The sequence below is a fragment of the Tachypleus tridentatus genome, chromosome 3, assembly GCF_004210375.1.
Source record: "Tachypleus tridentatus isolate NWPU-2018 chromosome 3, ASM421037v1, whole genome shotgun sequence".
NCBI classification, from domain to species: domain Eukaryota; kingdom Metazoa; phylum Arthropoda; class Merostomata; order Xiphosura; family Limulidae; genus Tachypleus; species Tachypleus tridentatus.
Window position 1 is genome coordinate 24,309,029 of NC_134827.1, and position 16,516 is coordinate 24,325,544.

Below are 16,516 nucleotides of genomic sequence, written 5' to 3' on the forward strand. Positions count from 1 at the left end.
CGAGTGGCTTTGTGCGAATTTCATAAACAAACAAACAAACAAACATTTTTAAAGTTGATTTTTGTGTTCTTAAATGTGGAAGGCTACAGCCGATGTGTTTGCAGCACGTCTTAAGATTTATTTTTGGTGTTTCTTGAACCTTACCTGTGACGGACGTCGTATTGTTTACGAGCTCGAATACCCGTCCCCTGGATGGAAGTTAAGTAAATTTATTTTTAATGAAAGGCTATCTTACGAAATGAAAAGTTGCTTCACTTGCATGTAGTTGTAAAAAAATGCAAAAACACCCATAAAAGCCTCCATAACACAAAATATGAAACCGCAAACTTGCATATACTTCCGTATGGACCCAACGCACTTTCATGTCAAATTCAGTGAAGATCCGTCAGTAGGGGAAACAGTAGTGGTAAAAACGTCCATAAAAATTATAAAATGCAAAACTGAAATTGTATGTACCCCTGCATGGATCCAATGAAAGTCCATACCAATCTTGGTGAAGGTCCATCCACAGCCTGCGAAGTAGTTACATGGACAGCTAGTAGACAGTACTATTGTATTTACTTAGCTTATACTCGCAACAAGTGCTATAAACTACACTCTTTGTGAAAGGACTGGGAACTGGGGGCCTCACTTTCGTAAGACAATCATGTATTGTAGGAGTACGTGCGAATATTATAGCGTTGTTGAGTTTGTTCATTATTCTTCGAAGCTTCCCCATTGGCTTAGTATATAAGAGGAAAAATGCTCAGTTCTTGCCTTTGAGATTGTTAGCTTCAGCCATTAGTAGTTGAGACAGGTTGACCACATGCAGTTCTTTTGGGTTATTCTTAAAAATCTCCTCAACAACTTTAAGTTCAGGTAGAATGAAGAACGTACAATCATAGCTCTAGATTTTAATGTTTTAGTAACTTCTGTTTTGACAGAAATTGTATAATATGAACGATAGTTTAGATACGTATTTATTCGAGTCTCTTTGCGATAAACGGCGGTGGTCAGCTTTTCTTGGCTCGTGACCTCGTGAACTAGAACATCACGTAACAAAGAATCCATGCGTGACACATGTAATTTTCAAATATATCTTTTAACGCCTGTACATTTTTTTTCTATCTATTATCTGTGATTGAGTTTTTTTCTTATGTTTATTGTATTCAACTAATTGTTTGATTGGTTGGTTGGTTGATTTGATGTTTTATGGCACAAAGCAGCTAGGCTATCTGCGTCAAACATCCAGTAAAAAGTTAAAATTAAAGTAAATTTAGTGAAATTCATAAAAGGAAATTAATGTAAAACAAAACAAAGTTTAAAAAAACATAAATAGCATAAAACCAATGTTTTTACAAAAACAGAGGGTCGCGGGTTCGAATCCCTGGCGTACCAAACATGCTCGCCCTTTCAGCTGTGAGGTCGTTATAATGTGACGGTTAATCTCACTTTTCATTGGTAAAAAGTAGTCCAAGAGTTGGCGATGGGTAGTGATGACTAGCTGTCTTCCCTCTAGTCTTCCACTAATAAATTAGGGACGGCTAGCGAAGATAGCCCTCGTGCAGCTTTGCGCGTAATTCAAAAACAAACAAACATATTTTAACAGGCCCGGCATGGCCAGTGGTCATGTGGTTAAAGCGCTCGACTCATAATATGAAAATTGCGGGTTCGAATCCCGGTCACACCAAACATGCTCGTCCTTTCTGCCGTTGGGGGGCATTATAAAGTGACGATTGGCAAAAGAGTAGCCCAAAAGATGGCGGTGGGTGGTGACGACTAGCTACCTTCCCTCTAGTCTTACACTGCTAAATTAGGGGCGGCTAGCGAAGATAGCCTTCATGTAGCTTTGCGCGAAATTCAACAAAACATATTTTAAAAACTTTAATACAAAATGTCCTGTATTGTTAGGATTGTTGCTTAGGAAGCCTGTGTTTAAAAGATGTTTCATAGACAAACAAAGTTGTACTATTCATTACACTGTTGCCTGATGGAAGTTCCCTTAGAAGGCCAAAGGCTGGTAACTAAAACTAAAGTATGTTATGTAAAGAACAGACAGTGCATAATTTTTATAGGTATTAATCTACCTATATTATGCTCAAAACCATTCACAGTCTCTCCTAAGTTGGAGTTCTGGAGTGTTTCAAGTAAGAGTTCAATATTATTAATATTTTAAATACGTGTTTTACATAAAGTTTCGTTACAAACACTGTTTTTAATTTAATTCATTTTCCTTAATAAGTGTCCTTTAAATTAATAATTACATTAAAACCAAACTTGGCGTATCAGTCTTTGGAGAATCCAGTAGAAACAATCAAGACAGAACTAATCTAGTTATTGAGTTGCAATGCATAAACGTGTTCCACGAAATATACCTAAAAATATCGATTACGAGTCAGTTTCATGATTGTCGTAGCACGTTAGATCACACAGCACATAACTTGAGAACATGACTAACACGTGCAATAATTGGCCTAGTACTACTTGATATTATTAGCTCCGATTTCCCTGTTTTCTGAGTTTCGTTGACAAGATGCGTGTCTGACAGGAACGAAACGTTAGAAGATAAAGAAGCAACGCTAGAAGCAGACCAAAGAAGTGAATCATTGAGAAGGAAAGAAGCCACATAAATTAATGGAGCATTAATAGCAGAAGCGATATATATACCTTTAGGAACTTCGTAACGCTTGTGTCTCACTGACACAGACAATAAAGAGGTAGGTTTAGAGAGTTTGTTTGTTTGTTTTTGAATTTCGCACAAAGCTACTCGAGGGCTATCTGTGCTAGCCGTCCCTAATTTAGCAGTGTAAGACTAGAGGGAAGGCAGCTAGTCATCACCACCCACCGCCAACTCTTGGGCTACTCTTTTACCAATGAATTGTGGGATTGACCGTAACATTATAACGCCCCCACGGGTGAAAGGGCAAGCATGTTTGGCACGACCGGGATGCGAATCCGCGACCCTCAGATTACGAGTGGCACGCCTTAACACGCTTGGCCATGCCAGGCCAGGTTTAAAGGGAAGTTTGGGCATACGACCAGGTGGCGGGTCGTCTGTATCTGAGGGTCAAAGTTCAGAGGTGAAAGAATAAGAAGAAAGGTAAATCTTCCAGTTCAAATTGTCTAGCATATAAAAATGTTTGGTAAATGAAAGAAATAGTCCATGAAAAGAGTGTTACACGTCTACATTACTTCACAGAGCCTGTTTATCAGTTGTTTAATGGCACTGTGACATTTTATAAATTTTGTAAAATCTATGTTATTGTTTCTTACGATTTCAGAATCGTTTGGACTGCAAAACCCACGACTTATGGGCACTAGGATACGTATTTCACTAAAATATTAATTTTCTCTCAAACTAGTAATAATAATTATTTACTACAGTATCGGTCAATAGTAAAATGTATAAATAATCCTTATATTATCCGAAATGTATGGACGTTTCAAATATGATAAAATATTAACTGGAATACCCTATTACTATGATTCATTATTTTATTACCATCAGGCACGACGAGAAGGGGGAGGTCAGGGGAACAGTACCCTGGGGCTCGGGAGGAGAGCCTATATATAATACCATACCACTTGGTCTGTGTGTGTGGGGTCCCTCAATGCTTGCTGCCCTGGGGCCCGAAATGGCTCTCAACGGCCCTGATTACCATATTAACGAGATACGTTTTAAAAATATTATACAATGCAACAAAATTTTTACTTTTTCTTGTTCCTAGGCAGAAAGTGTTATTTCCCAATTACTTATGCCTAAAGTAAATGGAAAAAAAGACCTATTTTTCTCTTCAAACTTTGCTTTCGTGACCAGGGAGCGTATAATGAAAACATGATGGGAGACTATATTTCAGGGCTGATAGATGAAAGTGATTTTACATTACAGTCACAAAACTCACATAATGTTGTTGTTTTGAATTAAGCACAAAGCTACACAATGGGCTATCTGTGCTCTGCCCACCACGAGTATCGAAACCCGGATTTTAGCGTTGGAAGTCCGCAGACATACCGCTGAGCCACTGGGGGGCCCAAACTCACATCAAGTAAAAATGTATCTCAGAGTGGTTAACCTGAAGATGACCTAAGAAGGTCGATACGTCGTTCTGTACTTTATTAGTAAAAGTGTTAATATCCATACCATCCGTCCTGAGATATAAAATGAGCCATTATTAATCATAAATGCTATTTCTAGTTATAAGTGAGACTAGACATAGTGCTTTTTTCAGATGTCGACAAAATGCACTATTATGGTTAGTGGGTCATTTTACGTATAAGCTTAGATGAAACATATACAAAGTAAAGTAGACTGACTTTTACTTATAACTCTTCATATAAATGACATCGATAGGGACCGGGAAGATTATTTATACAATGACACAAAATAGTATGAAAACTACTGTGGGGTAAGAGGGTTTAGCGGGGGGTGAGAATCTGCTGGTCATCACTCATCACAAAACAATCGATGAATTTCAACTGTGTTTATTTTAAGGCGTATTCGATTGTGTATAATTCCTCAATGTTTGAATTCAACTAAATGAAATTTCCTCTAATGTTTATCGGGTCATACCTTAAGTAATGTCCGATTTTAGGTTCACAAAAAGAAAAAGGACTTCCAATGCTCTTAATGTTATTTAATCAATAATGTATGTTCCATTATTATTAATTACTTCCTGCCAATGGTTCACAAGCTTCTGAATGTCACTTCTATAAAATTCTTGGGGTTTGGACGAAAGGAATGTAGATAGAGTAGTTTTGACATCTTCATGTGTTCCAAGCTCTTTTCCATCAAGATGGTTCTCCAAACTTCGGAATAGATGATAATCAGATTGAGCAAGGTCTGGAGAATAAGGAGGATGTGTAAGTTTTCTCAGTCCAGCTCTTCAATCTTTGTAGATGTGATCCTTGCTGTATGGGACCGTGCATTATTCTAGTGTAACACAACACCTTTACGATTGATCAAAGTAGGCCTCTTTTCTTTCAGTGCAACATTCAAGTGCTCTAACTGTTGACAGTAGATGTCTGATGCAATCGGTACATTGAGTGGCAGTAACTCAAAGTGGATCACACCAACAATATCCCACCAAACGCTTAACAATATTTTTCGAAAATGGAGGTCCATTTTGAATGTGCTTTAGCCAGTTTACTTGCACTGAGTCATCTTCTGCAATGCTTAACAATTTTATAATATATCAATTTTTCATCTCCAGTCACTAACCTCTCCGAAAAAGGTGAGTTACGTTTACGAGAGTACAGAGAAGTGCAAAGGTCCACATTTGCTCTTAGGTTGGCTTTTTCTAAATCATGGAGGACCAATTTTCCAAGTGTAGACACCTTTCCAAGCTGTTGCAGATGACGGCGAACTGTTGAATGGGTTGAATTAAGCTTCTGTGCTAGTTCTTCAACTGTTACAGCACAATCTTCATCAAGTGCAGCCAGCAGCAAGTCATCATTAAACTCAACAGGATGACCTAAACGTGGCATGTCACTTATGTTGTAGTTACCTGATCTGAATTTCTGAAACTACCTTTCACATTTTCTGTCACTAAAGGACTCCAACCCATAAACACCTTGAATGTTTCATGTAGTTTCTGCTGCACTGTGGCCTTTTTAAACTCATAAAGCATTATATGCCTAATGTGCTCCTCAGACACATCCATCTTCATAAGGGTTTATCTGATTAATGGTGTGAAAAAGTGGAGTTAGGTTAGTTTCTTTTGGTTGTCTGAACATTTTTATTTCACGTCCTACTGCCCCCCAGTGGCACAGTGGTATGTCTGCGGACTTACACACTAAAAACCGGGCTTCGATCCCCGTGGTGGGCAGAGCACAGATAGCCCCTTGTGTAGCTTTGTGCTTAATTATAAACAAACAAACAAACAAACAAACAAACAAATTCACGTCCTTCTACATATTTCAGTCATTAAAACCTTCTATAAAGACAGAAATGATGATGTACTTTCTGAATTAAATATTCAGACATTACTTGTAGGATGACCTGATGTTTTATGACCATAAAGAAAATGACATCTAAGTGTTTGATCGAAATTCTTCCAAAACAAACAAATGAAAAAAAACGTGCGGGATCACGTGCTCACATATAATTTATTCTAGATAGTAGCACGTCACAGTTAACAAAATACAGGGGTGGCCGTTTTGCCAAAAGGGGCCTGATGAATTTACACCTCTTATGGATTCGATGTATTGTCGATTAAGTAAAAGCTATCAAATCAATTAGTTACTGACTTTCGAAAGTTTTGGATTTTTCTTACCTTTGGAGATGGACCTGGCTTTGATAGCAGGTTTAGCGGACTTGTTAGCTGCAGAAAAAATATAATTTTCATTTAAAAAAAAAGGTAATAATGACATGTTTCTTAATACAATTATTCAACTTCTTGTATATTCCTTAAAGGAAAAACTCGTTCAATGCTATGATTGGAACAAGAAATGAACAAACTCATTTAACTTCTAATAAACTATATGCCGTATTTTTCGGTGTATAAGACGCACTTTTTTTCCCAAAATGAGGGGAGCTCAAAACCACCTTGCGTCCTATACACCGAAGATCAAATTTTATGCTTCCTTTGGCATACCGTACCTTGTACAGCAGGGACTAGAAACTAGCGCAATCAACCGTTACACTTCCCTGGGCATACCGTTCCTTGTACAGCAGGGACTAGAAACTAGCGCGATCAACCGTTACACTTCCCTGGTCTTGTTTTCTTTCTCTCATAGGCTAAAGAAAATAGGTTATTATTGGAAACGACTGTAGAACAGTGTTCCGTTAGGGGGCGGCCCGGCATGGCTAGATGGGTAAGGCGTTCGAATCGTAATCTTACTGTTGCGGATTCGAATCCCCGTCGCACCAAACATGTTCGCCCTTTCAGCCGTGGGGACATTATAATGTGAAAGTCAAGAGTAGTCCAAGAGTTGGCGGTGAGTGGTGTTGACTAGTTGCCTTCCCTCTAGTCTTACACTGCTAATTTAGGGACGGATATCCCAGATAGTCCTCGTGTAGCTTTGCGCGAAACTAAAAAAACAAACAAACAAACCGTTAGTGGAACCTTTCTCTAACTTAAATCAGACAGTGTATTAACAATACCAGAGTCATACCCATAAAGAACACAATAAAAACATGTAAGACTGGAAATCGACAGTGATTGTGAGCACAAAACTTTATAGGGCAAATAACGTGAGTCCAAAATATGAGGAGAATCTACAAACCAAGATGGCTGCCGGGTGAAGCTCACTAGCATCACCCGTTAACACAGAGTGAATTCAATGTTACAAACGAAGATTTTGAAAATTTTTAATAAAGAAAGAACAATGTTTTGATGTAAATTTATGAAACAACCATATTTTATTTTATTATAGACACTACTTTTGAAATATTCTAAAGAATAAGAAAATATTATGTTGATGTTGAACTTATTTATAAATGATAACTGTGAAAAATATTTTTTATTACCCTGAAGATAGCCTTGAAAATAGGGGTGCGTCTTAAACACCGAAAATACGGTATATGAAAATAACAGATTGGTGTTTTTGATCCCAAAAGGCCCCCGCTAGTACAGCGGTATGTCTCCGGATTTACAACGCTAAAATCAGGGGTTCGATTCACCTCGGTGGGCTGAGCAGATAACCCTTCGTGGCTTTGCTATACAAAAAAAACACACACACACTTGAGCCCAAAATGTAAATAAATACTAAAAGAGAAAGAACTCTTATCAATAGCTGTATAATTGTCAATTATATTTGTAGATTGATTTATATATAGGGAACCATACAATTACACATTTTATCGTGTCCGAAGTTCTGTCTTTAAAAATACTCGAAAGAATAACTGTTGTAAAAAACAGAAACACCACTTAATTATCAAGTGTATGTGCTAAATAGGAACTATTATTTAAAAACAAACAACTTCTATTTACTATCATTGTTCAACGTTATAATAGAATACTTGTTACACATAAATTTACAGATATAATTTTATGTATTTCGTATTTATCGGCTTATAGTCACAAAATATTACTATTAAGTAGATAGATAAACAGTACAGATTATAATATTTCATAAAAATATGTATTACTTAGCACCTTATCAAAATCACTGATGTTTTATTTTCAACTTACCAGCATTTTGTTTTGGCGTGCAGTGGCGATTCGTAGCCTCCGTAGTATTGTCTGAAAACGATACGGACTTTTCCTCTGATTTAAAAAAAAATTGAATGAAAATAAATTCTCACTTTATTTTTAACATCCAACAACTTGTCGAGACATCAAAAATTTTGTCAATGAACTTTAATAATGGAATAAAATGCAAGAAGATTAAATGTATTGTTAGGTAGCTATTTATAAATGTATTGTTAGGTAGCTATTTATAAATGTATTGTTAGGTAGCTATTTATAAATGTATTGTCAGGTAGCTATTTACAAGACATGAAACTTCATACACATTTCTACAGTTAATACAATGATGATTTTGTTTTTTGTTTGTTTTTATAAATTTCGCACAAAGCTACTCGAAGGCTATCTGTGCTAGCCATCCCTAATTTTGCAGTGTAAGACTAGAGGGAAGGCAGCTAGTCATTACCACCCACCGCCAACTCTTGAGCTACTCTTTTACCAACGAATAGTGGGATTGACCGTCACATTATAACGCCTCAACTGCTGAAAAAGTGGGCATGTTTAGCGTGACGAGGATCCCAACCCGCGACCCTCAGATTACGAGTCCAGTGCCTTAACCACCTGGCCATAAGGGGCCTGAATATATATATACACTTGATATTTTATGATACACAAGAATGTAGCCAGCCATAGATAATTAGGGGTAAAGGGTGGGGATCTATTCTTCTACACAAGCATTTTATGTAAATCCATAGACAACTGGGGGTTAAGGGTGGGGATCTATTCTTCTACACAAGCATTTTATGTAAATCCATAGACAACTGGGGGTAAAGGGTGGGGATCTATTCTTCTACACAAGCATTTTATGTAAATTCATAGACAATTGGGAGTAAAGGGTGTGGATCTATTCTTCTACACAAGCATTTTATGTAAATCCATAGACAACTGGGGGTAAAGGGTGGGAATCTAATCTTCTACACAAGCATTTTATGCGAGTTACATGTAAGGTTTATTAAAAAAAATCAGAAGACAGTGGATCTTTTAAAATTTTAAGACTATTGGGGTGTTTGTTCGCACCCTATGGCCACGCCCCTGTCCAGTCATTCTTGTCTTCTGCTTCAGAAAAGGCGAAATAAATATGTTTATCTGTTTAATTGAAAGTTTAAAAAAATTTAACACGAAATACTAAGTTTACATAAGAAAGATTTCAGGTCGATACCAGTTGTAAGACTGGTTGAAATTTTATGCTAAACTAAAAATTGGTTTGTACATTACGTAATAACTAGTACAACCTTTGTTTTCATTAAAAACCTCGTTGTCACGAGTTGGACTGACTTCCTCAACAAGAGACTGTTGCCTAGAAGATGGACTCGTCAACACCTTCTCGACCAATCCTGTTAGATTTGCCAGCTGATGTTCCATGAATTCCATCCGTTTTCTGAATGAAAGCACAAATAAACTCAAATTGCTCGTAAAATTTAAATTTGCACTTTCAATTTTTTGATAAATACCCTCTGCTGGTCGTTTCCTTTTATGGATAATTAACGTCATCTGTAATCTTGATTATAAATGTTTTAATTTTCATACAACAGATAATTAAACTTGCTTCGTACTTTCAATCATTGAAAAATACTCGAGATTATGAGCGCAGTTTATTTGTAACTCAACGTTGCATCTCCTGATTTACCGAGTAATTACCCGCGTATCTCTTATACTTATGGGTAATTACTCTGAAAAGCACTTGATAATTACCCTCGCATCTGAATTTCGTTTACGGATAACTCTTATATCTCTACAATTTATCCTTTTTTTTATCCTTTATTTTCTACTCATTACAATTTGCCTCTCTTTCTGATTTCAATCTAAGCCAAAAAACTGACCATTGCCAAACTTTATTTTTTTACAATTCTTAATCGTGTTAGATTCCTAATTTTACACTTTAAGAAGTCGTCTTTATATTATTTCAACGGGTCGTCATCCTGTTCAAACTACTGTAATTGTATATTTAATAATAACTGAACTTTAACCTGTTGACTGCCAAGTATTTTAGCTACTACAATACAACTCTAATGCTTCTTCATTTTGTAACTTTTTTCGTGACGCCATTTTGGATCGAAAGTGAAACAATTTGTAAGTAGGTCAAATGGATATATGGTGTTGATATCTAGCGTTGAAGTTAGGTATTATTGAGAACGAATTAACTCGTCCGTGGCACTGTGTTACCGATCGGCATGGACGAGTTATCTCGTCTACGGCACTGAACAGGTTAAAAAGCGGTTAGCCACTCGTCATGAATTCAAATGTTGTTTGGTTTTTTCCATAAATATTGTGAGATTCATCAAATGTCCGTCGGAGAAATGCGAATGAGACAATTTCATTAAATTTAAATTTCGAACAAGTAAGAACTGTTTCCAGTTTATTTCACCGTATAATTATAAATTATATTTTATAGTGTTCCATAAGTTTAAAATGTGGTTTTAATGATTTACTGAATAATTTTGAACTTTCCCCATTAACTTCTAGTTGATGAACAAGTAGTGACACCATTCTGTTTTCACTATCCTGCCTGTTTTACAACAGCCAATTATATCTTTTCATTACAACCTCATAATGTGTGTTACTGCCGTAATAGTAAGCAGTTAGCTAACTTGCCTGGCCTCTTCATCAATTAGGGGATCGACATTATGAGATTGAGGTCTGTAGACCTGACCCCTGTAGTATGCCGGATATTCATATCCGGGGGGAACGTAGCTACCAAACGGTTTTTGATGTTCGATCAGTCTGCTTGGAAACACCGCATAATTTAGCGGTGGCGCTTTACGCTCGGGAGAGAAGTCATATCCTGACTCGTAGCCTGTTTCACACATCGGAATGTACTGGTTTTGGCCGTAGATTTGGTAAGGATGTGTTTCAGAGTAGGCACGTTGAGTTTCGTAGCGAGGAAGCTCTGTGAATAGATATACAGAGTAAAAACATATAGGTAGAAAAACAGTGTCGAAGTTTGTGCAAGATCAAAAGTGACGTTACAATGATTATGAAAAATAAAGAAAAAACGATTGTTATATGAATAGTTACAATGTTTAAACACGCAGGATATACTGTGTGTGAGAGCATTAAACTGTATCGGAACTGGATAGCACAACATAAACTTTCAACATTTAGGATTGTGAAAATAACGTATCGGCAGTCATATCTGAAATAATTACAATGACTTAAAGACCTTACTGCAGTCAATGAGTCACATTTAAGAGCAATGCCGCTTAATGTGCCTTATTGTGGAATTATTATGAATCTCTTTTTATTTCGTATATTTTATTTACATTTTTATACACTAGGTGATGTTAGGAGCAGCAAACTTTATATAAAGAAATATTTAAAATGTCAATCTATTTATCAAATGTTATAGCTTTATTTAATAAATAACACTTAAATATAGCCATCTTCTTATGGTTTTCAAGTACTATAACATTATTTAATAAACACCTCTTAAATATACTGATCATCGCATGATTTTCAAATGTTTAGGATTATTTAATGAGCAATACTTAAACATATGAACCTTCGTAACATGTCGTTAGAGCCACGAGGAAAACTAGTTTTTATTTATTTATTTTTAATTTAAATTTGATCAATGATTACCTTCGTCTAAACGTTCCTTCAGGTGTTCTAAGCCTAGTGTTACATCAATACCAGACGATTTCCGTTCATGCATCGTATGTGTTAATTTTCCTTTTCTTTTAATAATAGTTCTCACTGAATCTCTGGTTTGTAGCTTTCGGCACAGTTTCATAAATATTTATTCATTTTCACATGCTTTCATAGATCCTCTCAACAGTTACTGCATCATAACAGTGTTAATATTAATGTATTAAGCCGAATTTTTAACATTTCTGAGTTACTGGGCAGAAAAAAAAACATTTAAACAAATGTAGCGGTGGTTCTTGTAACTACATTGACTTCTTACCAGAAACAGGAACAGACTGAGTTCTTTTTCTCCACTCAGATGGAGTTGGAGTGTACGACCTTAAGGGTGGACCAGGGTCAATATTTGTCGGCATTACGGGCACCTTTGGGTATGGGCTTGCTCTGCCATATAGTTCTGAACTAGCAGGAGGTCGCGTGCCCTGCTGAAAATACAAGTATCTTAATTTAGAACAAGTATTTAACCTTTACATACAAAGTTTCCAATAAATCGTTTGTTAAGTCTCGAGAAGTATCTAGACATTCATACTGTTAATGGGCTTATCTAAGTTCCAAAATTATGTAAATAAATATATATATTTAAAGATTGGTTGCTGACACTAATAATTAACAACAGAACATGCGTAATGGTAAAAGTTTTGTAGTGCAAACACAAATTTATACGTAGAAACACAAAAGATGTTATCTGGGGAGATTTGTTTCTTTGAAGCTGAGCACAAAGCTACACGAAGGAGTATCTGTGCTCTGCACATTACGAGTATCGAAAAATCAGGGGTCAGGTTTTGTTTGCTTGTTTTGGAATTTTGCGCAAATCTACACGTGGGCTATCTGTGCTAGTCGTCACTAATTTAGCAGTGTAAGACAAGAAAGAAGGCAGCTAGTTATCACCACTCACCGCCAACTCTTGGGCCACTCTTTTACCAACTGATAGCTGGATTGACCGTTACATTATAATGTCCTCACTGTTGAAAGGGCGAGCATGTTTGGTGTGACGGGGATTCGAACCCGTGGCCTTCAGATTACGAGTCGAATGCCTTAACCACCTGGCCATGCCAGGCCCGGGGGTCGGACTAATTAGCTCTTACACATTTATACCTTAATTACGTAGGCCTGAGATGGTTGTATTATCATGAACTTCCTAAATGTTCCATAGCAATTCTTGTGCATAAAATCTGAAAACAATATTCATTTTTCTTCATCACGTATAAATTTTTCACAAAACGTTACACGTACTTTTACATAAGTGGGTCATTTCCACTGAAATCTGGTCACATTTTGTTATGTCTAAAATGTAGACAACCATTGGCTCTAGATTTCTCTAGACCAATCGCGACGTAAGTGTCTTATCGATCGCTCTAGAACCCAAACATATTAATAAAAAAATATTCATTGTGGCAAACCATATAATAATTTGATTTAGGTAAGAGATTTTTTCTCGATTTCTCAAAATCCTTACGTGATAGCAAAAAATGGACATTCCTTTCCAAATCTTTGTATCTGATTGTTTGAAATCCGTTATTACAATCAAAACAACTTTTATCGAGTTTAAATTCACAAGCTTGTGTTATATATTGTTAAGCTGATTACTAAACATAAAATCATAGCTCCAAATTAATGATATCCATGATTAGAGGTAGTAATCCTATGCGTAAGATCTTTTAAAATTCATGCAGTGAGAAATATTTAAAATTTATTTATCTGTGGTTGTTTTAAATAATAAAAAAACACATTATTACGACAACCAAATCATAATTAATGCCGAGGTGTTATATAGGCGATTTTTTTTCTTTTTCGCTTCCATGATCTCAGAAAGAAACTAATATCACCCGATTATAATCAATTATATTGTGTTTGCTCAACTTTTATAATCCATTTACTGCTTAATGTCCAAATATGTCTTAAATAAATATCCACCTATCCGAAGATATGAAACTTAGGCTCGTGTTGTATGTCGTCAGCCAATTAAATTAACTCATCCTATTGGCAGCTAACTTTCATACATCCATCTTACGAACGAACCTTGTTTAACGTGTGGACGTTCTAGTTTTGATTCTGGAGTCAATTAAGACAAATATTTAATTAATTCATTGCGCCCTCTGTGTATGGGTGACAATATTAAAGATAAGTTTCTTATCCATATCCACACCTTTACTTGATGAATGTGCTGATGATGACATCCCGATTCAAATTCCGGTTCGGAGAAGTAATTTGATTCTTGGTCACAACTGCTGAATCCTTCATTTCGGTTAACACTTTGTTCGTAGATTCGAAGCACCGAACCATCTCGAATTTCCCTTGTAAATTAGAAGCAAACTATTAATTGATTAACAGCCTTTTTCTTTGTGAAAAAAGCAGGTTTCTTAAAAACTTCAAAGTTAATCCATTTAATCAATCGACTGCATGTTGTTCTAAGGATGTCACCCCTCAATTTTGTTCTTGTTATCTAAAATACTTTCTGTTTAACCTAACTCATAATAATACCTACTTAGTTAAAAGCATCTAACTTTTAATATTTGTTTCTACTGTATTAAAACTCATCGAGGTTTTACCGAAATTAAGTTTCGTTTCCTCATATATTATTGCTTGAACGAAACGTCGACTATATAATTTTTCTTTTCTCACATTAAATTAATTTTCTACTTAATATTTTTTCAAATAAGTTAATCATTAGTCAGTTAAATTACTTTTCGTTTACCTTTTATTATTGTAGTAATTCATTAGTGTGTTAAAAAAATCAAAGTAGAATTAATTATGTTCGATCAATAAAACATACTTTTCGAGGATTCGCTAATACAGGCACACCATCCACACTTTTGAAATGATCCTTTAATACAGATATACAATCCCTTCTTTATGAGGATCCTTTGATACAGATATGCAATCCATTCTTTATGAGGATTCTCTAATACAGATATGCAATCCATTCTTTATGAGGATTCTCTAATACAGATATGCAATCCCTTCTTTATGAGGATTCTCTAAAACAGATATACAATCCCTTCTTTATGAGGATTCTCTAATACAGATATACAATCCTTTCTTTATGAGGATTCTCTAATACAGATATGCAATCTATTCTTTATGAGGATTTTCTAATACAGATATACAATCCCTTCTTTATGAGGATTCTCTAATACAGATATACAATCCATTCTTTATGAGGATTCTCTAATACAGATATACAATCCCTTCTTTATGAGGATTCTCTAATACAGATATACAATCCCTTCTTTATGAGGATTCTCTAATACAGATATGCAATCTATTCTTTATGAGGATTTTCTAATACAGATATACAATCCATTCTTTATGAGGATTCTCTAATACAGATATACAATCCATTCTTTATGAAGATTCTCTAATACAGATATACAATTCCTAATTTTTTAATATTTTCTGATATCCATTCGATCCACCTTGCTTAAGAATGTTTTATACACTAACCACTAGGCCAGATATTCAGTGGGTAACATTACACTGCACAAACAATCAAAATAAATTTAAAATATTTTGGGCATGATAAAGTAAAAACAAACAAACTTTGTTTTAAAGTCAATGTTAACCCTACCTCTCCCACCTCATCATTTTGTAAACAAACCAATCATCTGATAATCTGTAAGGTGATTTTAAATGCACATGACTAGCCGTCGGAAATGAACATTTGGTAGAAGTGGCTTTAACACTTTACAGCATACAACTCTCACTTCAATATGCAGTACGGTCCTTATGAATAGTAAGTGCATCCTAACACAGATGACTGGACGTTGGTAATGAACATTTGTTAGAAATGGTTTTATCACTTTGCACCTTATAACTCTCACTCCAATATGGGGTATGGTCCTTATTAACAGTAAGTACACCCTAACACCAACGTTGCATGTTTAAAGTAACAGTAAGTATTAATAAGGACAGGAGTCAACCCACTTCAGGAGTATCTTCATTATCTGGTCATTTAACGGGATAAAACGTGCTTCCTCTGAGTTACCCACACATGTTCAATGGACTGAAGTCCAAATTGCATGCAGACTTTATTCCCTTAGTTTTATCTTCTCGTGTCAGTCATGACGAAGGCCAGGAATTACCATCCATTAAGCTGAAAAGGCAGGATCGACAGTGCCAGCGTGTGGAATCACGAAAGGTAATAGAACGTAAGTCTTCTTGTGACGTAAAGAAATAATGGCATTATTTTGACAGACGTCATAATTGTTGCACCAGTGCTTATTTCTGTCAGCACCACCTTGTGTGTTGATTTCCAATATGAAAATAATTCCAAATTATTTTCAAATGTGTGCATCCCTTTTAATATACACTGCTGGCCAAAATCTTAAGGCCAATGAACACAAAGAAAAAAATATGCACTTTGCCTTGTTAGACTCAACCACTTATTTGAGTAGAGTTTCGAAAGATGAAAATAAGAAAAGGGAAAATAAAAATAAAAAACTTTTTAAACATTTAATAGGGAAAATGTGAACACTATGAAATTAGCCTAAATACTAGCTGGTCAAAAGTTTAAGACCATACTGAAACGAAGCGTTAATCGGTAAACACGTAACGAAATTTAGTCATTTGTGTTCAAGCATGTCAACATTTTACCCTGTGTTACATTGGGTAAAAACACGGCAAAGGCTAAAAAGTTGACAGAGTTTGAACATGGCAGAATTGTCGAGCTGCAAAAGCAAGGTCTCTCTCAACGTGCCATCGCTGGTGAG

General features: G+C 35.8%; 1 protein-coding gene across 1 annotated transcript in view; it reads right to left on the reverse strand.

Moving 5' to 3' along the window:
• Positions 1 to 16,516, reverse strand: part of LOC143247943 (coiled-coil domain-containing protein CG32809-like) — a 472,276-nt gene that overhangs the window by 45,873 nt on the left and 409,887 nt on the right. The window contains exons 8-13 of the mRNA XM_076496493.1: positions 13,954 to 14,101; positions 12,070 to 12,232; positions 10,758 to 11,052; positions 9,398 to 9,633; positions 8,112 to 8,186; positions 6,252 to 6,299 (exon numbers count right to left, since the gene is read on the reverse strand). Coding sequence (XP_076352608.1) covers positions 6,252 to 6,299; positions 8,112 to 8,186; positions 9,398 to 9,633; positions 10,758 to 11,052; positions 12,070 to 12,232; positions 13,954 to 14,101 — 965 coding nt within the window. The remainder of the gene's footprint in view (positions 1 to 6,251; positions 6,300 to 8,111; positions 8,187 to 9,397; positions 9,634 to 10,757; positions 11,053 to 12,069; positions 12,233 to 13,953; positions 14,102 to 16,516) is intronic.